The sequence below is a fragment of the Tribolium castaneum genome, chromosome 3, assembly GCF_031307605.1.
Source record: "Tribolium castaneum strain GA2 chromosome 3, icTriCast1.1, whole genome shotgun sequence".
NCBI lineage: Eukaryota > Metazoa > Arthropoda > Insecta > Coleoptera > Tenebrionidae > Tribolium > Tribolium castaneum.
Window position 1 is genome coordinate 20,098,306 of NC_087396.1, and position 22,257 is coordinate 20,120,562.

The window sequence follows — 22,257 nt, forward strand, 5'->3', positions numbered from 1 at the left end:
AATTATTTTGATGGATTTTTTATCACGAGTTTTGAACCTATTTTTTGTTTGCTTTTCCAAATACTTCGTGAAATATATTTTTCTGATGGTGTACTTGAGCTGTTTCCTTTCATTGTGAGAATTTTTTTGTTATTTTTAATGATATCAGTCGGAGAATTAAAAATTAAAAAAGGTTTAGGTATGTTTTTGTCTTTTGTTAGTTAAAATTAAAACACTGCGCCTTACTGAAAGTATTTATTTATGCTCAAAATGTATCTACTGTGTGAACAGTGGATTGCTGTTGTAAATATCAGTCCAAAACTTCATGCGTTCAGGTTCTGGATTAACACCAACTGTTATATTCTCTCCGATATCGATAAAGTGTATTTCTTCCTTGCTGATGGGTTTCCAGTCTGGTCCATCAACATTTGGACTACCATTTCTGGCAAAATTCGTCCAAAATTTCACAAACCGCTTCACTGAGATTTCCTCCAAACTTCCAGTTTTTAATTCGGGAGATAATTTTGTTTTGAATAAATATCCAATATCGTCTCCATGACAAACTCCTTAAAATTTGTATTAAAACCAAAGAATTATTGGATTCGTATTTTTACCAGGAGCTTTGATATTTCCAATTCTTTTAAACACGTTCAGTTTAGTTTCTACAGACATCCTATACAAATAAATTGGAAATTTGGCCGTGATTGCATGTTGGCGAATAGCAAAAATGATATCTCTCAGAAAATACGTGTCGGTGTGAATCTAAAAATAAACGATTACATTGTTTAGTCAAGACAAAAAACCGTACCAAATAAAAATTGTCCAAGTTATTTTCTGAATTCGGTCCTTCATAATAAAAATCCCGAATTTTATTAGCTACATTTTTCGAAGTAATTGACCCACGTTTGGCCACTGTTGGGTGCACAAACTCTTCAAAATCATTTGGCATTCCTGGCGTTTCATTTTTCCTCATCATTTCAACAATCATTCCCTCTCGAGTTGTGTACCCAAAAATCATCGGAACGTGATTATAATCCCCAGACTTGATAATCGCAATTGGCTCATCTGTTAAAAATTCTCCATCAACAACTGGCGCATAGACTTTTTTCAAACCCCAGATCTGTGGAAATTATTAATTTGGACTCAAAACTGTATTTAGCAAACCCACATTTGCCACTTCTTCCGAGATTTGTAAAAGCTCATCGACTGGTAAAATCGAGAGTCGCTCAAAAATTTCCTTTTCGTTTGTTGTTTGCATCCCCAAAGCTGCAGCTAACTGTTTCGAAGTATCAGGAATACCTCTCGCGAACCCATTAAAGGCACACCCACTTTGGGCGATAGCCCTGTGAAAAAGTCCTGACACAATTTATCAAATTCTCGCCTCAAATTTACCTTTGGCTAAAGGTGAAAGGACGAGATAATGGACAGCTGCAGCGCCAGCGCTTTCGCCAAAAATTGTCACATTGTTGGGATCACCCGAAAAATATTTTACATTTCTTTGCACCCATTTCAAGGCCATTACCATGTCTTTTAAACCGGCGTTTCCGGGAACACCCAAAGATTGGTCTTCAAATCGTAAAAAACCCAAAATCCCTAGTCGATAGTTAAGAGTAACCAAAACAACATCCTCGGTCATTAAATACTCCGGTCCGTGCAAATCCGTCTCACTTGAACCTGTTTTAAAGCCACCACCATGAACCCAGACCATCACTGGTTTCGAATTTGTGCCATTTTTAGGGGTGTAGACGTTTAGAAATAAGCAATCTTCTGAACCTTGGGCTGGGAGATTGAAAAGTAGGTCCTTGCATTTATTTCCCTCACTTAGGGCATCGCGAATTCCAGTCCAGGGTTGGGGCGCTTGAGGTGCCTAATTTATTTAAATAAAAATTACCAATTACCTAATTAAAATATTTACTTTGAATCGCAAATGCCCAATAGGAGGTTGGGCGTACGGAACGCCTTGGAAACTGCAAAATTCTTCACCATTGATGTTGGTAGAAATTTTGCCCAAGAGTTTGCCTTCTTCAATGGTAACAATTGGGTTGGACATGGTGTCCACGTACACAATAATGAATTATTTCAAACTGAGGTCATTGGGTGTAATAAACTTATCGTCGAGTGATAACAATTTTATTTTTATTAGAATTTTTGAAATTACATTAAATTGAATACAGTGGTTTATTTTTGTAAAGTTCTTCCCAGAATTTCATTCTTTCGGGCTCGGGGTTAACTTTCGCACTTAATTTCTCCCCAATGTCGATGTAATTGAGTTCGTTCGTTTTCACCGGTTTCCACTGCGGTTCGTCTGGATTGCCGTTTCTGGCGAAGTTCGTCCAAAGTCTGACGAAACGTCTCACTGATACTTCCTCCAAACTTCCGGGGTTTAAAGCTGGCGAGACTTTGGTTTTGAAGAGGTAGCCGATGTCGTCACCGTGAGCTACACCTTAAACACAAACAAAAAAAATTAAGGATTAAATTGTTTTGGTTTCATTTTGATTTACACGGAGTACGAATAAAACGTTCCCATTCCTAATAATTATTTTTTAAGAGCAATGAATTAAAAAATAGCGCTATAAAAAGCCTGACGTCTAGAATGGAAAAAATCAGTTTTCCTGACGAGTTGAGCATTTGGTGTAAAATTTCAAAGTGGAAATTGCATTTTTTCTCACTCAAACAAGTGTTGTAAAGTATTACAGCCAGATAGAGCATTAAATTTTCAGGAGATATAAAAGCAATGCAAACATTTTAAATCAAATTGCTATTGAGTGCTTTTTTTTCTTTGCATGTAATTGTTTTCTTCGATGGTAAATGGTCTGGCACATGCTCATTTTCTTATCTTGTTACCATCCTATGCTTGTTGGGACGAGTTTAAGTGTTTTAGCAATTTTATTCGTTTAGAAAAAAAAATACTAAGCTACGTAACTATAGTTTCAAAACAGTAATTAGGCAATTACTGAACAAGATATTAAAACGTTTATTGGAAGTATTATTTTACCTGGCGCAGTTATGTTTGAAAGTCTTTTCATGACATTCAAACTTGAATCTACCGACATTTGGTACAAATAAACCGGGAATTTGGACGTAGCGGCATGGTGTTTGACCGCAAAAATAATATCTCTCAGGAAATAGTTGTCGGTATGAATCTAAAAAAACAAATTACTATTTTGTTCATTTCCGACGAAAGTAGTTATGTTTACAATGTAGAAATTTTCAAGCTTGTCTTCGGAGCCTGGCTCTCCGTAATAAAAATCTTTGATCTTCTGAGCGATTTGTTTCGAATTTTCCGAACCCCGTTCAACCTCCAGAGTGTAAGGAATCGCTGCCTCAAAATCCCGCGGCATGGTGGGCTTTCTCGGCTTTATCATTTGCTCAATCAACATTCCCTCTCTTGTCGTAAACCCGAATATTAGAGGCACTTGGTTGTAATTCCCCGATTTTATGATTTTGAGCGGTTCTTCGGCAATGAACGCATTTTGAGACGCCTTTTCAATCACCGGAGCGAAGGGTAGTTTACCACCGGCATTGTTCAAACCCTCACACACCTTAAACATTAAATCAAGTCACAAAATGAATTATTTGGCCAAAAAAATGCTCACAGTTACTAATTTCTCGTACAGTTCAAACAGTTGTTCGGCTGGCATTTGCACCAACTTTTCCAAAATTTCCCTCTCATTTTTGGTGTTCAACTCAGCCGAGATATGCGAAACCATGTCACTGCGCCCCCTTGCAAAAGAATTTAACGCAGTCCCACTCTGTGCAATGGCCCTGTGAAACAGCCCTTTGGCTAGTGGTGACAAGACTAGGTAATGCACCGAGGCTGCTCCAGCACTTTCACCAAAAATGGTCACATTGTTCGGATCCCCACCGAATTTACTGATGTTTTTCCGGACCCATTTCAAGGCCATTACCATGTCTTTCATTCCCGCGTTCCCGGGAACACCTAACGTGGCATCATCCAGTTTAAGAAACCCGAAAATTCCCAATCTGTAGTTGAAAGTAACGACAACAACATCCTGAGTTAGCAAATACTCAGGACCGTAGACATCCGTATTACTTGAGCCGCTTTTAAAGGCGCCACCATGTATCCAGACCATGACTGGTCTTAAATTTTTTGATGCCAATTCCGGTGTGTAAACATTCAAGTGTAGGCAATCCTCCGATCCGATAATGTTATTGAAAAGCATGTGTTTGGCGTAACACACGCTTCCTTCCGTCGTTGCGTCCTTGACTCCGGTCCATGGTTCCGGGGCTTGAGGGTCCTAAAACCCGGTTAGTGGGAGAGTTAACTCCGGGAAAATTTACCTTGAACCGGAGTGGTCCAGTGGGGGGTTTGGCGTATGGAATGCCTTGGAAACTGTAGAAGTTTTTATTGTCAATGTTGGTCGAGATTTTTCCCCGGAGTTGTCCCTGCTGTATGGTGACGGTGGGATCAGACATGATGAAACTGTGCCAGACGTTTAAACCGAAGGTTAGGGCAATAGTGATAACAGAAACTGGCATGACACTGTCGGAGATGATTGGAGATTATATCGGTTTAAAGTGTTGTTAATTTTATCTGATAAAATGTGACTTGCAGGATTATTGGGAATTAAGCGAACGCAGTGCTTGATAATTTTGTTTATTTTTTCACTCCATGCCAAATTTCCTAGTGTTTGATATGTGTATCGAACACAATTTACATGCTAGATGGATGTTTACATTCGGTACTAGATAATAAAACATCGGTTTAATGTTATTAACTTGTACTAAGCACCTGCTTCTGCACTTTTCGATAAAAGGTGCTATCGAACAAGAATTAAACATGTTTTAGTACGAATTTATTCAAATTTTTATACCTTGTTACTATACAAGGCCGCAGACACAATTTCTGAATCATTAATTTGTTGAAAAGGAATTGTTTTCGTGGATTTATTCTTATCTATAATCTAGTAAAAATAACAAAAATCTGGCAATACTACAGTACAAAAATAAATATTTGGATGGTTCTTCCAGCGATAGGCTGGACTTTGGACGTAAAATTCGCAAAACACGCAACTAGAGATAATCTTTGCCAAAGTTTTATGATCAAGCGTGACTCAAGATTTTTCATTTTAAAAATGTCCAGTCTATTGTTGGAAAAATTCAATTATAGTTTATTCAAGACACTTTTGTATTTCGTACAAAGTCTTTCCCTTGGTTTCAAAAACAAATTTATAAATCAAAATCGTGTGAATCAGAGTCAAAGTGGCAAAAATAAAAAATGGTGTTTCAATCCCGTAATGATCGGACACTTCTTGAAACAGTTTGATGACAAAAAGTGTGACAAGATAGAGATACACTTCGTAGAAAATTGACGCAAAAGTCTTGACGTTCATTGGGAAAAGTTCACCCAAAATTGATAAAGGCACAGGTGTCAAAAAACTGTAAAAGACTGCGAAAGCTTCCAGAAATAAAATCGGCAGAATTGAGAAATATTGCGCTTTGATCATGTTTAGTGACTGAAGATGGAGGTAAAAAGCTAGGAGAAACAAAGTTATTGAACAACCGAAAAACGAGATCAGAAGGAGTGGCCGACGGCCGATTTTTCGAGAGAGAAACGAACTCACAATTGCCAGAAATAACCTAGTCAGGTAGTAAACCAAAATTATGGATAATGGTGATAACTGAGGGAAGATTTTTTGGAAAATTAGTTGAGCGTAGGCATCCAGGGGACTAATCCCGGTCATTTGTTTGCCATTTAGTAAAATAAAAATAATCAGTAAGGCCTTCCGGTTTGATTTTTGTCTAAATATTTCAGTAACGTTTGTTTTGTGTATAATTTGGGTCACAAGTGACTCTTTCAAATTTTGGAACTCGTCAAAAACATCGCGTGTTCCCTTAAGTTTTGCCAAAGTTTGTTCAGCCTGATCGCACTCTCCAATCATTACCAAATAGTACGGACTTTCCGGCATCCAAATAAAAGTCAGTAGGAATAGAACTGGAATTGTTGCCGAAATCCAAGACGATGTTTGTATCGTTACGTACGAACCGACAATGTTTATAAAGAGGAAACCAGACAGCGAAAAAATAGTCACAAGTGTGCCCAACGAACCCCTAATTTCCGGATCTGCGATTTCGCCGATATAATGGGGAATAACCCCGATTGCAATCCCGAAAGCAACACCCGATAAAACCCGAGCTGTGCAAAAAACCGGCACCGAATTGGCAAAAGCCAGGACCACCGAGGACAAAAAATTGGGACAAAACGTCAGGAGTATCGTTTTTTTGCGTCCGATTTTATTAATCAGAAGGCAAGACACAACACAGCCGATCAATCCGCCAAAACTCATGGACATCGTAATCCAGGACCCTTCCACACTTGTTATTTTCAAAGTGTTGGTGCCGTTCAGCAAAACGGGGATGTAGACCGAAGTCCAGGCTTCGTGAATCCCCGACGATAAAACAGCCAACGAGGCTACAACAACTTTGCCAAAACCGCCCCCAATTTTCTACTACTTACAGGTCACAGTGGCCAAAAACTGGTACGAAAAAAACACACGCTTCATCGTGGCTCACTCTTATGAAATGTTCAACACGGCGAAATTTATTGCCCGACGTGTGAGGTAACGGAAAAATAATAACGCAAATATTGTGGGTGATATTTATTGTAAACTTCAGTAACTGTAAATGCTGTCCCAAAACTGCATCCTTTCGACGTGTGGGTAATTTTTCATCTCGAGTCGGGTGCCGATGTCCAGGATGCAGTTTTGGTCTTTAGTCACCGGTTTCCACTCAACACCATTCAAAAGGGGGTCGCTTGTGCCCGGGGTGGGGTTCCCAGTTCTTGCAAAATTGGCCCAAAGTCGGATAAACCGCCTCATGTAAATTTCCTCCTCGCTCCCGGAGCGCACTTTTTCGCCCAAAATCGGCCGGAAAATGTAGCTCAAGTCGTCCGCATGTGACGCCCCAACCAAGGTTTTGCGCGGCATGAGGTTGGCCAACCGCAGGAATATCTGGTTGAGGCGACCGGGGCCCACATTGTACGCCAGAAAATAGAAAAACATGGTGGGGTAGAAAAATCTGGGGGTGCACATGCTCTTGAACAGGCTGAAAGGGTGGTCTAGGGTCATTTCGTAGAAATAAATGGGCGCGTCGGTTGCCTGTTTCTGGTAGTTGACGGTTTTGTACGTCCCGTGGAGGAACATGTTGTCGGTTTTTAACTAAAAACTATACGTAGCGATTTTTTTGATTTTTTTTTTGTTACCAAATAAAATTTTTCGTTGTTGTGTTCCGACCGGTCCTCTCCATTGAAATAAAAATCCTTGATTTTTTGGGCAATTTGTTTCGACTCTCCCGAACCTCTCTCCAGCTTGAGGTAGAAGTAAATTTCGTCTTCGAAACTCGTACCGATCACGTTTTCGCCGAAGACTTTCCGAGCCACTTCGGCAAGGATCCCTTCCCGAGAATTATTCCCTATGATTAAGGGCACCTTGTTGAATGTCCCCGACTTGATGATTTGCAACGGCTCCTGGGTTAGGAACGCCGATTCCGTGGCGTATTTTTCAACAACTGGGCCAAACGGTCGAATCCGACTTGCAATAAAAGTCTAAAAAACTGAATTAAAACCCGAAAGTGTCCAATTTTTGCACACACACGTCGTCATATCGATGCAAAGCTTTGACGATTCTTTGGGGCGGCAAACTTTTCAAATACTCTAAAATTTTTCCTTCATCCCGTTCCGTAAAATTGAGATAATCGGCAATGATGGTACCGTTAGTGCACCCAATTGCCCAGCTGTTCAAAGCACAGCCACTCTGGCAGATCGCTCTGTGAAACAGTCCTTTAGTTTTTGGCGAGAGGTATAAATAGTGGACGGCGGCTGAACCAGCGCTTTCGCCAAAAACCGTGACATTGTTTGGATCGCCACTGAAACTCGTGATGTTGTTCTGGACCCATTTGAGGGCCAGGACCATGTCCTTCATTCCCGCGTTTCCTGGCACTTCAAGTGCTGGGTTTTCCAAACTGAGGAAGCCTGAAAGTCTGGGTTAAAACTTGAAATTGGGGTGGAAACACACCGAACACGCCGAGTCGGTAATTTACGGAAACTATAACCACGTCTTCCGTTATCAAATATTCGGGACCGTACATTTCGCGGCGGTTTGAGTCGTACAGGAAGCCACCACCGTGGATCCAGACCATGACTGGTTTGAGGTTGTTGTTACCATCGCTGGGGAGCTACATTTTAAATTAGAAAAAAAATCATTTGGTTACAATACTTGAGGGGTGTAGACATTGACGTGTAGACAATTATCCTCAGCTCCGACGTATCGTTTGAACATTACATGGCGAGAGGAACAAACTGGGCCCTCTTGGGTTGCATCTTTGGTGCCTTTCCAAGGCTCCACTGGAACAGGAGCCTACGGCAATTAAGGCAAATTGCCAGAAATTAACTACCTTGAATCGCAATTCCCCAATTGGCGCTTTTCCGTAAGGAATGCCCAAGAAATAGTAGTAGGGATTATTGAAATAATCCCTGCCGATACTTCCCTTGACTCGACCTTCTTTAAGTACCACAACAGGACTGTCCATCACGTTACTATAAACTAACCGCAGCGGAAACACAAATTGTTTAACGACTTGGTGGGGCACTTGAATTTCTGTCGGTTTGGTTGTGTTAAAAATTGAGTACGTTTTCCTAACGCTGGTTTTTAATTACTGGAAATTTTACGTGACTTTGGCTTAATTTACTTGTTCCGGTGTAGCATATTGACCTCCAAATTTGTTTTGCAAATGGTGATAGCGCATGCAAAATTTTAAAATTCGTCTAGTCTGAGATAACGGACGAAGCTTCATTAGTTGTAAAACACGATTTTGATTTTTAACCTGACAGTGATGGCGATAAGTAGTGGCAATTTATTTAATAATGATATTTTATTGGCTTGTCCTTGAGGAGACAGGATAATTAGACTCGATTTTCGTACACAATTTTATTTGCGTTTAGAAATTGTAAATGCTGTCCCAAAATGCCATTCTTTCAGCGTTCGGGTTTGTTTTTAATGCGAGTTGGGTCCCAATATCAAGCACATAATTTTTTTCCTTGGTCACCGGTTTCCACTCAATATTTAAAAGTTGATCGTTTTTGTCGGGTGTTGGATTTCCGGTTCTGGCGAAATTTGCCCACAGCTTTATAAAGCGTTTCATGTGAATTTCCTCCTCACTTCCACGTTTGATTGTTTCGATCAAAACGGACTTGAAAATGTAGCCCAAATCGTCGCCATGGGACGCTCCAGTTAGGTTGTTTCTCGGCATAAGGTTTGCCAGACGTAGGAAAAATTTATTGAACATGTTACCACCCGTTATGTATGCGAAAAGATACAAAAGCATGGTTGGGTAAAACAATTTTGGGTTACACATGTTCTTAGAAAGATTTAATGAAGTTCCAAGAGACATTTCGTAAAAGTAAATCGGAGCCTTGCTGGTTTGTTTTTGGTAATTGACTGTCTTGTATGTTCCGTGGAGGAACATAGTGTCAGTTTTGAGCTGAAAGCAAACTTTTTTATATTTGTTTTCAATTTGTGTTTTTCTCTAGTACCAAGTAATACTTTTCCGCATTTTTTTCTTCTTCACCATAATAAAATTTTTTGATTTTGGTGGCAATTTGTCTCGACTCTTCTGAACCTTTTTCCACTTTTAATCGATAATGAATTTCGTCTTCTAGACTCGAACCTACCACATCTTTTCTTAGTAATTTTCTAACAGCTTCTGCAAGCATTCCTTCTCTTGAAGTTGTGCCGATTATTAATGGTACATGATTGAATTTCCCTGATTTCATAATTTCCAGCGGTTCTTCGGTTAAGAAAGCCGAATCTGTTACATATTTTTCAACAACTGGACCAAATTTTTGCACTTTACTTGCCACAAATGTCTAAAAGTCAAATAATTAGGACAAAAACACTTTCACCGACACACATACGTCTTCAAATCGGTGTTGTGCCTTTATGAGTTTTTGTGGTGACAAAGTTTTCAAATACTCTAAAATTTTTCGTTCGTTCGTTTCATTGTAACCCAAATGTTTTGCAATTATTAAACCATTGGTACTTCCCTCTCCCCAAGTATTTAGCGCACACCCACTTTGGCAAATTGCTTTGTGGAACAGTCCCTTGGTTTTAGGAGAAAGATACAAATAATGAACTGCCACAGAACCGGCACTTTCGCCAAAAATTGTAACATTGTTCGGGTCTCCACAAAAATTTTGGATGTTGTTTTGTACCCACTGAAGGGCCAAAACCATGTCCTTAAGCCCGGCGTTTCCGGGAATTTCCAGCGTTGGGTCTTCCAAGCTGAGAAATCCTAAATTTTGGCATAAAATTTTTAAGATACAGTCAAAACGCACCAAGGACTCCTAAACGATAACTGACCGAAACTATAACAACATCTTCGGTTATTAAATAATCTGGGCCATACATTTCGCGTTTGTTTGAATCGTACAGAAAGCCACCACCATGGAACCAGACCATGACGGGTTTCAAATTATTATTACCGTCATCCGGAAGCTACAATTTCGCAAAAAATAATAAAAATTGTCAGAACTACGACTATTATTACCTGTGGAGTGTAAACGTTAACGTGTAAACAATTATCCTCAGAACCAACGTAAGTTTTTAAAATTAAATGGAGTGAAGGGCATTCTGGCCCTTCTTGGGTGGCATCTCGGATCCCTTTCCAAGGGTCCACTGGAACAGGAGCCTACGAAAACTATTACAAAATTCCAGAAAAAAATTAAAAATTACCTTAAATCGCAAGTCTCCAGTTGGAGCTTTGCCGTAGGGAATTCCCAGAAAGTAGTAGTAGGGCTTGCCCAAATAATCATTATCAATGCTTCCCTTAATTTGCCCTTTTTTAATTGTCACAACTGGTGGATTGGCCATTGCGGCATTAAAATGAAACCGATTTCAAAAGTCACACTTTTATATAGTGCTTGCTAAGGGCAAAGGGTAGAGACTTAAGTGATAGTAAGTTTATTTAAAACTTTAATGTTTCATAATTGAGAAATCCAAAATCTTAGCTCAATCCTATTGGCTGTGGGACGTGATTACATTCAGCAAAAATATTGTTGTTTAGTTGATTGCAGCGAATTGGTGGGGGTATTATTTTTAGTGTTAAATTTATCTGCATATTTTTTTATAAAAAGTATGTGGAAAATTTTCGTGTTTACGTTTTTACAGCCCTATTGTAAATTTTTGTTAAAAAACAAATTAACTAAAACACTAACTCCTGGTTAACCGGGGATAAGTAGATGTGTTTCTACTTTCACAAAATTTCTTTTGTCTTCTGATTTTCGGAATTCGCAGATTTTTATCTGAGTACCTATTAAAGTATTCAAAAGTTTATTTCTATTGTTTCTGGGCCGACCTAAATATTTTTTTGTAAAGGTTTTGTTACGATCATTGTCTTTACTAAGGCATTCGATTTCGTCTTTTACATTTTGCGTTTTCGTAAGTTGTAAGTCTTCAATAAAAGCTACAGATTAGTACCATCTTTTCGGAACCACCGCTTTTAGAGTGGTTTTGTAATAATAACGATTAATACTATTAATATTTATAATATTTTTTAGACCACTTTGATTCATAATTTTTGGAAAATATGATCTCTCTGTTTATTTCAAAGACCTTGGATTGCTAGAGCAGTACCTAGGTGTTAGAGAACACATTCGGATGCTTTTTAGTGGTTCAGTTAGTTTCTCGTTGATTCCAAGTTTTTTTTGAGTACTCATTGTCATAAAAACAAGTAAATTGGACAATATTCGAAATTATTTTTTAGAAGAGGACTTTGATTATTACAATTATAGAGCTAATTACAATTAAAGATTAAAAAATTAATTACTTTTCCAATTAATAAGGAAGTAGGTAATTCAATTACTTTTTTTTTCAAGAAATTAAATATATAACAACACTTTCAATCACTGTATTGAAAGCTAAGCTGTGCAAAAAATTAGAACATTTGATATTTTAACTTTATAAACCAGGTTCTGTGGGATTATAGTTATAGGAAAATTAGACTCGGTTTTCGTTCACAATACTTTATTTACGTCTCAAAATTATAAATGCTGTCCCAGAACGCCATTCTTTCGGCGTTCGGATCTGTTTTTAACTCCAATCGAGTCCCTATATCGAGCAAATAATTTTCTTCTTTCGTCACGGGTTTCCACTCGATATTTAAAAATGGGTCGTTTTTGTCGGGCGTTGGATTTCCGGTCTTGGCAAAATTCGCCCACAGTTTTATAAACCGTTTCACATGAATTTCCTCGTCACTTCCAGGCCTGACTTTCTCGCTCAAGACGGGCTTGAAAAGGTAGCTCAAATCGTCGCCATGTGACGCTCCGATTAGATTTTTCCTCGGCATTAATTTAGCCAGTCGGAGAAAAAATGTGTTAAATACACTATCACGCGTTATGTACGCCAATAGGAAGAAAATCATTGTTGGGTAAAATAATTTAGGGGTGCACATGCTTTTGAAGAGACTGAAAGGCGACCCAAGGGACATTTCGTAGAAGTAAATCGGGGCTTGACTGATTTTTTTCTGGTAATTAACTGTCTTGTAAGTTGCATGGAGGAACATGTTGTCGGTCTTGAGCTGCAAGTGAATTTGTTCGTATCTGTTTATAATTTGTGTGTTTGTTCAGTACCAGGTAATATTTGTCCGGGTTTTTTTCCTCTTCACCGAAATAAAATTTCTTGATTTTGTTGGCAATTTGTCTCGATTCTTCTGAACCTTTTTTCACTTTCAACCGGTAATGGATTTCGTCTTCGAGGCTTGAACCGATTATATCTTTGCCTAGTAGTCTTCTAGCAGCTTCTGCAAGCATTCCTTCCCTTGAAGTTGTCCCGATTATTAACGGAACGTGATTGAATTTCCCCGATTTAATAATTTCGAGCGGTTCTTCGGTTAAGAAAGCGGACTCAGTTACATATTTTTCAACAACTGGGCCAAATTTTTGCACTTTACTTGCCACAAATGTCTAAAAGTCAAATAATTAGGACAAAAACACTTTCACCGACACACATACGTCTTCAAATCGATGTTGGGCCTTTATGAGTTTTTGTGGTGACAAAGTTTTCAAATACTCCAAAATTTTTCGTTCGTTCGTTTCATTGTAACCCAAATGTTTTGCAATTATTAAACCATTGGTACTTCCCTCTCCCCAAGTATTTAGCGCACACCCACTTTGGCAAATTGCTTTGTGGAACAGTCCTTTGGTTTTAGGAGAAAGATACAAATAATGAACTGCCACAGAACCGGCACTTTCGCCAAAAATTGTAACATTGTTCGGGTCTCCACAAAAATATTGGATGTTGTTTTGTATCCACTGAAGGGCCAAAACCATGTCCTTAAGCCCGGCGTTTCCGGGAATTTCAAGCGTTGGGTCTTCCAAGCTGAGAAATCCTAAATTTTGGCATAAAATTTTTAAGACAAAGTCAAAACGCACCAAGGACTCCTAAACGATAACTGACCGAAACTATAACAACATCTTCGGTTATTAAATAATCTGGGCCGTACATTTCGCGTTTGTTTGAATCGTACAGAAAGCCACCACCATGGAACCAGACCATGACGGGTTTCAAATTATTATTACCGTCATCCGGAAGCTACAATTTCGCAAAAAATAATAAAAATTGTCAAAACTACGACTATTATTACCTGTGGAGTGTAAACATTAACGTGTAAACAATTATCCTCAGAACCAACGTAAGTTTGGAACAGTAAGTGTCGTGAAGGGCATTCTGGCCCTTCTTGTGTGGCATCTCGTATCCCTTTCCAGGGGTTCACTGGAACAGGGGCCTGCAAGAACTATCACAAAATTCCAAAAAATTAAAAATTACCTTAAATCGTAAATCGCCAACTGGAGCTTTCCCGTAGGGAATTCCCAAGAAACAGTGATAGGGCTTGCCCAAGTAATCACTATCAGTGACTCCCCTAATTTGTCCGTCTTTAATTGTCACAACCGGATTTGCCATTGCGCTAGTAACATTAAAATGAAGCGGATACAAATAATGACCACTATATATTGCTGGCTAAGGCCAAAGAGTTGAGACGTAAATGATAGTAAGTTTATTTAAATCTTAATGTTCCTTTATCAAAAAAGACAAAAATTCAATCAATCCGTCTGGGTCTAGGACGTGATTATCTTGTTGCTTAATTGATGTCGTTGAGCTGGTGGGGGGATTATTTTTAGTTTTATTGTTATCTTCGTTTTTTAATAAAAAGTCTATGGAATCTTTACAATTTTATTAATACATAAAAATAACAAGTCAACAAAAAAAAAACACTAAACGTTGCAAATGTTGTCCCAAAACTTCATCCGTTCACTAGCCGGATTTGACTTGACCTCCAGCTCCTTGCCAATTTTCAGATAGAAATTTTCTTCTTTGGTCACAGGTTTCCACTCGATGTTCAAAACCTGGTCGTGTTTATCGGGTGTTGGGTTTCCCGTTTTTGCAAAATTCGTCCATAACTTGACCATCCTTTGCACTTGTTTCTCCTCCTCGCTCTTTGGTTCGAGTTTTCCGTTCCAAATTGAGCTGAATAGGTAAAATATGTCGTCGGCATGGCAAGTGCCGTGGTGGTGCGTCACGGAAATTTTTTTCGCCAAGTTTAGGAGCATTGAGCTCGTCATGCCTTTGCCGAATTTTGCGACCAGGAAGTATAAAGACATGAGGAGGTAAAGGTGGTTGGAAAAAACTGTGTTTTTGAGGAAATTTAATTGGGTGTCTAGGGTAATTTTGTAGAAATAAATCGGTTCGCGACTGGTTTGTTTTTGGGAAGAGACACTGGTGTGAATTCCGTGAAGAAACATGTTATCTGTCTTGAGCTGAAAAATTTTTTTACCAAACCAAAACTACTTTCATGATTTTTTATTACTTTGTACACTTTGTCGACGTCGCTTTCGGACGGTTCTTTATTGTCGAAATATTTTTCCTTAATGGAGGCGGCAATTTTTTGCGATTTTTCCGACCCCTTTTCCATGTTTAATTCAAAAGGAATTTCCTTTTCCAAATTAAGTTCTCTTGCCTCTTTTTGCGCTAGTTTGATGAGTTCGTAGAGCATCCCTTCCCTTGAGGTAAAACCCACAATTAATGGCACTTGATTAAATCGACCAGACTTGATAATATCAATCGGTTCTTCGGTTAGGAAAGAATTCTCTGTAATATTTTTCTCAACAACTGGTCCATATGGTCGTATTTTGCAAGCATTAAACGGCTGTAAAAATAAAACTGAATTTAATTTCTTTCAAAGTATTTACGACCAACATCTGGAGTTTTCAGTTGTGCATCCACAAGTTTTCTCGCAGGCAAACTTTTCAAATATGCCAAAATCTTGCCTTCGTCTTTTTCGTTATACTCAAGAGTTCTAGCAATTTCAAGACCATTGCTACAACCCTTAGCCCACGGATTAAGGGCACTTCCACTCTGAATTATCGCTTTGTGAAACAGCCCTTTAGTTTGTGGTGAAAGATACAATAAGTGAACAGCAGCTCCGCCCGCACTTTCCCCAAAAATGGTAACATTTCCAGGATCCCCCCCAAAGTTTTTGATATTTTTTTGGACCCATTTGAGGGCCAGGACCATGTCTTTCAATCCGGCGTTTCCGGGAACTTCCAGAGATGGGTCCTCCAGACACAAAAATCCTAAAATACTATTTATATTTCTACTATTACTGAAATTCCTTCGTACCGAAAACCCCTAATCTGTAATTAATCGCAACCAATACAATATCCTCAGTTATCAAATAATCAGGTCCGTATAATTCTTTTTGGTTTGAGCCGGTCATGAAACCACCGCCGTGAATCCAAACCATTACTGGTTTGAGTGGCCCAGAATTGTCGTCATTGGGTAACTGAAGTTTAATTTGAAGAAAAAATTCTATATGTTTATCTGAAATATTACGTGTGGGGTGTATACGTTCAAGTTTAGACAATTATCTTCACACCCCAGGGAATTGGTAAAGATCATATGACGGGAAGGACATGCTGGGCCTTCTTTCGTGGCGTCCAAAATGCCATTCCAGGGCTCTACTGGTACTGGAGCCTAAAATGTATTGCAATTTTCGGAAAAAGTTGGAAAAATTGTGATTAGAATCCAAATTTTCGGAAATAAGTGATTAGATTAAAAAAATTGATTAAAAAAACTCATTTATTTAAGAAAAAAGCAAAAAAAAATCGATAAAAAGGTATTGATACCGGAATTGTAGTCAGCTGTCTTAATTGGATAAATGAGCACTCAAAAATATTGGAATTATTTAGGAAAGTGATTTGAAACTTGGGTCTACGCATTTATTGACTTGAAATGAAAAACACAAAAAAAGGGTATTTCATATTTTTTGGGTGAAGTACCACATTTGAAAAAAGTCTCAAAAGGGTTGAGTATTTTTTAAAAGTAATCAGAGCAGATTTTAGAAAATGTATTATTTCGCCTTGAAATTTTTTGGATGAAAATAATTAGACGACATTATTTAAGTATTTATTCATTCATTCAAAAAGTATTGTAAAAACAATGTAGAAAAAGCGATCGGTTTGGGAATTTTCTAAAAAAGGACCCAAAAGTTTAAAAAAAATTTGTTTAGAAATAATCAGGTGACGTATAAAACATTGGACTCATTGTTCATTTGAAAAAGTACTTTAAAAGATTACGAATTTTTGGATAAAACGGATAGAATTCGAAATTTTTATTGTACTTTATTCATTTGATAAAACTCATTTCAAACTTAGACCATGTTTTAGTTTGGAAAAAATACTAAAAAAAATATTCAAAATTTTTGGAAACCAGTGACCTAATAAATATTGGCTCGCACATAATTATTTGAAAAAAATTATTAAAACTAGCTAGTTTTAGACGCACATTTGCCAGTCGTTAAAATCTCTCGTCGCTCATTACCAAGCTAATCATTATTTATCAATTTTCTCTCAATTTATTTAATAAATAAACGAATTACGACCATAATACCGCAATTATATGTTTTTTATTGTCTGGCGATTGGCTTGTAATTTAATTACGAAAACTCAGATCGGTTCTACAGATTTTAAATTCTGTCACCTTCAAAAACACGGTATAATTATTTATGAGTAATGTAATTTGCGCGTACAAATCAATGCAAAGCAAGTACCAGTTTGATTTGACTTATTACACCTATAAATAACTTCAATTACAGTGATAACAATGTAAATCACCTCAAAAACAAAAACAAATATTTTACCTTAAACCTCAAGTCTCCAATGGGAGCTTTAGCATAGGGAACACCCAAAAAACTATAATAAGTTTTCCCCAAATAATCTTCGTCTGTCTTGCCTTGAATTTGACCTTCTTCAAGAGTAATTATGGGAGATGTCATTGTTTTTTTTTGGACGCGACCGCGAGTATTTAATTAATTCACAAACAAACCTCACTGTTGTTACTTAACAAATGACTTAAGTCATGGAGGGAGCAGCATCGCACGATATTTGTGACTCAGATAGTAGATATCTTATCCACCTTGAGTGTTTTGATGGTTCAGTGGGATCATGACACGAGATTTTTAAAAAAGGTGCACTTAATTTATTAAAAAACGTTTTCCTTACAATAAACTTAAGTTAAATACTATAAAATCAACTAGAGTAGATCGTGTCCCAGAACTGCATGCGTTCAAAATCGGGATTGGTTCCAGTCTTCAGCTCTTTCCCTATATCTACAAAGTGGTTTTCTTCTTTGGTCACCGGACTCCACCGCACGTTCATCAGCAGTTGGTCGTCCTCGGGCGTTGGGTTCCCAGTTTTGGCAAAATTCGTCCACAACTTAACAAATCTCCGAACTGAAACTTCCTCGATACTGTCTGGTTGCAACTTCGGACTCAAAAACGAAGGGAAGAGGTAGCCAAGATCATCGGCATGGCACACCCCAGTCGGCCGATGACTCGGTAGCGATTTCGCGATTTTCATGAAGAAATTCTTCTTCATGCCTTCGCCCGATTTGTACGACAGGAAATAGCAAAGGAAGAGGAGCGGCAAAGCTTTGGCGGTGCAAATCGTCTTGTAATAATTCAAAGACGTGTCGAGCGACATTCTGTACAAATAAATGGGTTCGGTGCTGTGCTGCTTCTGGTGGAAAATACTCCTGTGGATTCCGTGCAGGAACTGGGTGTCGGTTTTAAGCTAAAAATCGCAATTAACCCCAGTTTAGGCAATTTTTGTTGCTAAATACCAGATACATATTGTCTGTGGTTTTCTCAGACGGGGTTTCTTCCCCAAAATAGAATTTTTGTATTTTATTGGCAACTTCCTTCGATTTGTCGGACCCTTTTTCGAGTTTCAAGTCGTGGTGGATTTCGGTTTCGAAATCGGTTGTGATTTTGGCGCCCGGTTGTAACTTCCGGACCGCTTCGAAAAAAATGCCTTCTTTTGACACGTAACCCATCATTAGTGGTACATGGTTGAAGGTGCCAGCTTTGATGATTTCGATGGGGTGTTGGGAGAGGAAGGCCGGTTCGTCTGATGGTTTTTCCACAACTGGGCAAAAAGGCCGCGTCAGGTGGGCCGTAAAGTTCTGAAATTTTCAATTAGTTTGAGGAAAACTCTCATAATGTGATAAATACATCGAGGGGTTTGTGCTGCGCTCGGATTAACCGATGCGGAGGGAGTGTTTTTAAGTACTCCAAAATTTTTTTCTCGTCGGTTTCTTTGTACCCCAGCGCGTTGGCCAAAACGCGCCCGTTGCTGGTCCCTTGGGCCCAACAATTGAGCGCACTTCCACTCTGACAAATGGCTTTGTGGAACAAGCCCTTGGACATGGGGGACAGATACAAGAAGTGGACGGACGCTGACCCGGCGCTTTCGCCAAAAATCGTGACATTGTTCGGGTCCCCGTTGAAGTTTTTGATGTTTCTCTGCACCCACTTTAGGGCCAGGATCATGTCCTTCATCCCGGCATTGCCCGGAACTCCCAAAGACGGATCTTCCAAACTGAGAAACCCTGAAAATGTTTGTTTACAAAACGTAATAATAAATAAAGCGTTATCAAATCCGCTTCAAAGATAATTTTCGTTCAAATTGCGCAAGCAATTGACGACATTTATTACGAAATTAACACGCAATTGACTCCAATTAAAACATACCAAAGGCTCCTAAGCGATAGTTGATGGCCACCAAGACAATGTCTTCAGTCATCAGATAATCGGGGCCGAAAAATTCACTCTTATTCGAGCCATAAAGAAAGGCACCGCCGTGGATCCAAACCATGACTGGTTTAAGGGACCCATTTTTATTTTCAACCTTTTTAAAAAAATATTTTAGTAGTAAAAATGACTTGTAGGTGAAATAAATATTACATCACGGGTGTAAACATTTAAATTCAGGCAGTTTTCTTCCGACCCGATTTGGTAAGCGAAAAACATGTGGCGGGAGGGACATTCGGGTCCTTCTTGTGTTGCATCAAGGACTCCGTCCCAAGGATCGGCCGGGACCGGCGCCTATAAACATAATTGTATTTTTAATTAAGGATAGTGAAGTGCACGTTATCATTGTTTGGCCTTCGTGTCGTCAAATAATTAATACACGTCAGAGGTAATTTATTAATCAGAAAACGACATGACATTGAATGACTTGTTCCCCAGTTTAATTGGTAAAAATAATGTCTTATTCACTCTGTGCTTTCATTTTTCTTGATAATTTGCAACAATAGGAGTGTGACAAATTCATATTCGTCAAAAATTGATTGTGTATGAGTCACTGTTATCGATTTCACCAACGCATACGTTTCTATTATTATCTTTACTATTGTCATAATGATAAATTAACACACCACCACGCAAAAATAAACAGTTGTTCCGACTAAACCATCTAAACTTCAATGATATTGTTAGACCAACTAGGAAGCGCAATACATAAAATAAAAACCAAATAATAATTATTAATATTTATAGAGTTCTATTGCGGCGCGAATGGTTTTGGAGCACGACGAAGGAGTGTCCCAATAAAATGAGTGACAAAATAAATTCTTATAAAACGAGTGTAATATACTATTTTTCTACTTTATATTTTTGATGTTCCTCTTAATTGTGTGAATTATTCGGGCTTTATCAATAAACGACTTGATGCTTTTGACAGCACTGCACTGCCAATACAACTCCTAAAAATTTTCTAAAAGGAGTTGCACAAAAGTTCTCTTGTGGAACCAAAGTATAAAAAAATTAAACCAAATAATTAGAGCCCTCATAATGCCAAATCGGTCGTTATTTTATTACAATAAATTGGGCAAAAATTACGCATCTGTACTACAATTTCGGCTACAGTTAATAGTTTTTTCGAGAAAGTTAGGAATTGCAAAAATATTTTCTAATTCAGTTAAGGGTAGATGGGTAAGGCCTCCAACTTTTACTGCAAATTTTGGATATTTGTTAACTATTTTTTCAATTAAAAAAAAAACGATAGGAAAGATCTTAACTATCTCGTTCATTCAAAGCGATTTCCACATAAAACTGACCGCGTTCGTTACCGATTCTGCAGTGGGAGGTGAAAGAACTAATTAGTTTAAAAATTTCGAAAATGGATTAATTTACGTCTGATAAAACGTCCCTATTTAAAACAGCAAACTTGAAATTTTCGGGTCAATGTCTAACATCTCAGCATGTGCAGTTTACACGGAAAAGTTTGTATATTGTTTAAAGTTGAAATTTTTCTGAAATTTTCTGACGCACAAAAGTAGGTAAATAATCTCTGCCAAACGAAAACCTATTTTAGATGGTTGAAATTCTACAAGGCTACAGTTTCGAAACTGCAAATTTTAAGAGAATATTTGAGAGCGTGTTAAACCATTCAAGGTTTCAATCAATAAATTTAATTTTCGTTTAAGTTTGATTTTTGTTGTCGCAGTTTTCAAGGTTCGCAACCGACACAAATTTAAAAACAGTGCTTTGATCACGATTTACTCCAATTTTTAGCACCTTGATCTTGTTCGTGTTGGCCTTGACACGTTCATTTGTTGATTTTGACTTTTGCCAGTAAACAAAATAAAAATTAGGCTAAATTAACGCATTTGAATGCCCCTAAACAACCTAATTTGCCTTACTAAAATATTAATTCAGGTCGCATTGTGTGCAGTTTAAATAAAATTGCATGTAACCATCAAGGTTTGTTCCACTTTACAAATGAAGCACCTACCCATTTAATTAATTAGCGAAGGTTATGCCTATGGTCAACACGCGCTACTTGTGTTTCTTGGTCAATAAACTGGCAAATTGCTTGGAATAAAATTCCTGCTGAGAGGCCTAATGAATGAAATAGCTATCAAACACTGATAAAATTACCTACAAAAGCCATTAGCTTATCGAACCGATGAACCTATTGTCACCCTTATTAAGATACACGACAGCCGTCAACGAAATTGTAGTCAACATTTTTTTTTGAGTTATTTTAGTCTTGAAACAGCAAAATTTGGACATACCTTGAATCTCCGGTCTCCAACCGGCGGCTTGGCGTACGGTATCCCCAAAAAACTGTAAAACTTGCCCCCTTGATAGTTTTCGGCGACTTTGCCTTTAACTTGACCCTCCTCTATTGTCACAATTGGAGCTGTCATTTTACTGTGGTAGCTTACAGATCCACCAAGTGCACGCAGTAACATATAACTGTTGCTGGTGATTCTTGGCTGGTTGGCCGAAACAGAGGTCGAAACCACGTGGAATCGGATGTGGATAACATTGGTTGGCGATTATGTGCGTTATCTATTTATAAAACTTACTCGCAAAGTTGCCCGTTTCAGTTTGGAACTGACTGTGGACGTGGTGGAAAATTTGGAGCTATTGCACCATTTCAGAACCGGAGGAAATCCTTTTGCAACATTCGATAGCATTTTGCTTGATTTGGTGCGCGAAATCAGACTGTTGAAAGATAAGATCTTGGCTGAGAAAAGCAAAATGCTTATCGGTATTGATTATTGACGCGTGATTTGATTCTTGTGTTTATAAACTCTGACACGTGCGGGAAAATGGGGCTATTTTTGGGGCGCAATTATTTTTAGAAAAAAACGTTTACAAAAGAATCAAAGAAGTAAAAATCACCTGAGGAAAAATAATACTGTCACATTTTCGGACTGACAATTTTGTGACAAACATGAGTCGCAGCAATATTTTCACACAAAATCCCAGATTTGTTAAACAATGATAAATTGTTTAGATAAAAAGACGAGTTTATTTATAAAAGATGCCGACATTATAGAACGAGGCCAAATTAGAGTTGTCTATTTCCCTATTAATATTACATTTCTACGCAGGAAATGCATGCTATAATTTTGGAAC

General features: G+C 38.2%; 5 protein-coding genes across 5 annotated transcripts; all 5 read right to left on the bottom strand.

Moving 5' to 3' along the window:
- Positions 1-255: 255 nt before the first annotated feature.
- On the bottom strand, positions 256-2,029 carry Est1 (alpha-esterase like protein E2). The gene is given in 6 exon segments (NM_001039423.1): positions 256-545; positions 594-741; positions 788-1,099; positions 1,148-1,335; positions 1,372-1,846; positions 1,895-2,029. Coding segments are annotated over 6 exon segments (1,548 nt in total).
- Positions 2,030-2,095: 66 nt separating this feature from the next.
- LOC655784 (uncharacterized) lies at positions 2,096-8,663 on the bottom strand. Its single transcript, XM_064355298.1, has 11 exons — positions 8,392-8,663; positions 8,214-8,354; positions 8,013-8,172; positions 7,593-7,969; positions 7,202-7,543; positions 6,618-7,157; positions 4,282-4,503; positions 3,576-4,238; positions 3,177-3,521; positions 2,975-3,122; positions 2,096-2,422 (listed from the first exon to the last, which is right to left on the bottom strand). Exons 1-11 carry the CDS (start codon positions 8,524-8,526, stop codon positions 2,139-2,141), a joined length of 3,357 nt encoding a protein of 1,118 aa, XP_064211368.1. The 5' UTR covers positions 8,527-8,663; the 3' UTR covers positions 2,096-2,138.
- LOC107398185 (facilitated trehalose transporter Tret1-like) lies at positions 5,111-6,573 on the bottom strand. Its single transcript, XM_015981405.2, has 2 exons — positions 6,458-6,573; positions 5,111-6,412 (listed from the first exon to the last, which is right to left on the bottom strand). The coding sequence occupies exons 1-2, from the start codon at positions 6,501-6,503 to the stop codon at positions 5,112-5,114; spliced, it is 1,347 nt and encodes a 448-aa protein (XP_015836891.1). The 5' UTR covers positions 6,504-6,573; the 3' UTR covers position 5,111.
- Positions 8,664-8,909: 246 nt separating the features above from the next.
- Positions 8,910-10,886, bottom strand: LOC655695 (esterase B1). The gene is made up of 6 exons (XM_008197262.3): positions 10,728-10,886; positions 10,543-10,683; positions 10,331-10,490; positions 9,911-10,287; positions 9,530-9,862; positions 8,910-9,477 (listed from the first exon to the last, which is right to left on the bottom strand). Exons 1-6 carry the CDS (start codon positions 10,863-10,865, stop codon positions 8,935-8,937), a joined length of 1,692 nt encoding a protein of 563 aa, XP_008195484.1. The 5' UTR covers positions 10,866-10,886; the 3' UTR covers positions 8,910-8,934.
- Positions 10,887-12,000: 1,114 nt separating this feature from the next.
- Positions 12,001-21,892, bottom strand: LOC655171 (uncharacterized). The gene is made up of 18 exons (XM_064355302.1): positions 21,405-21,892; positions 19,291-19,431; positions 19,078-19,234; positions 18,559-18,935; positions 18,168-18,509; positions 17,581-18,118; positions 17,188-17,354; positions 15,882-16,022; positions 15,669-15,831; positions 15,246-15,622; positions 14,857-15,195; positions 14,270-14,806; positions 13,818-14,009; positions 13,636-13,776; positions 13,424-13,583; positions 13,004-13,380; positions 12,623-12,955; positions 12,001-12,570 (listed from the first exon to the last, which is right to left on the bottom strand). The coding sequence occupies exons 1-18, from the start codon at positions 21,582-21,584 to the stop codon at positions 12,022-12,024; spliced, it is 5,211 nt and encodes a 1,736-aa protein (XP_064211372.1). The 5' UTR covers positions 21,585-21,892; the 3' UTR covers positions 12,001-12,021.
- Positions 21,893-22,257: the final 365 nt, after the last annotated feature.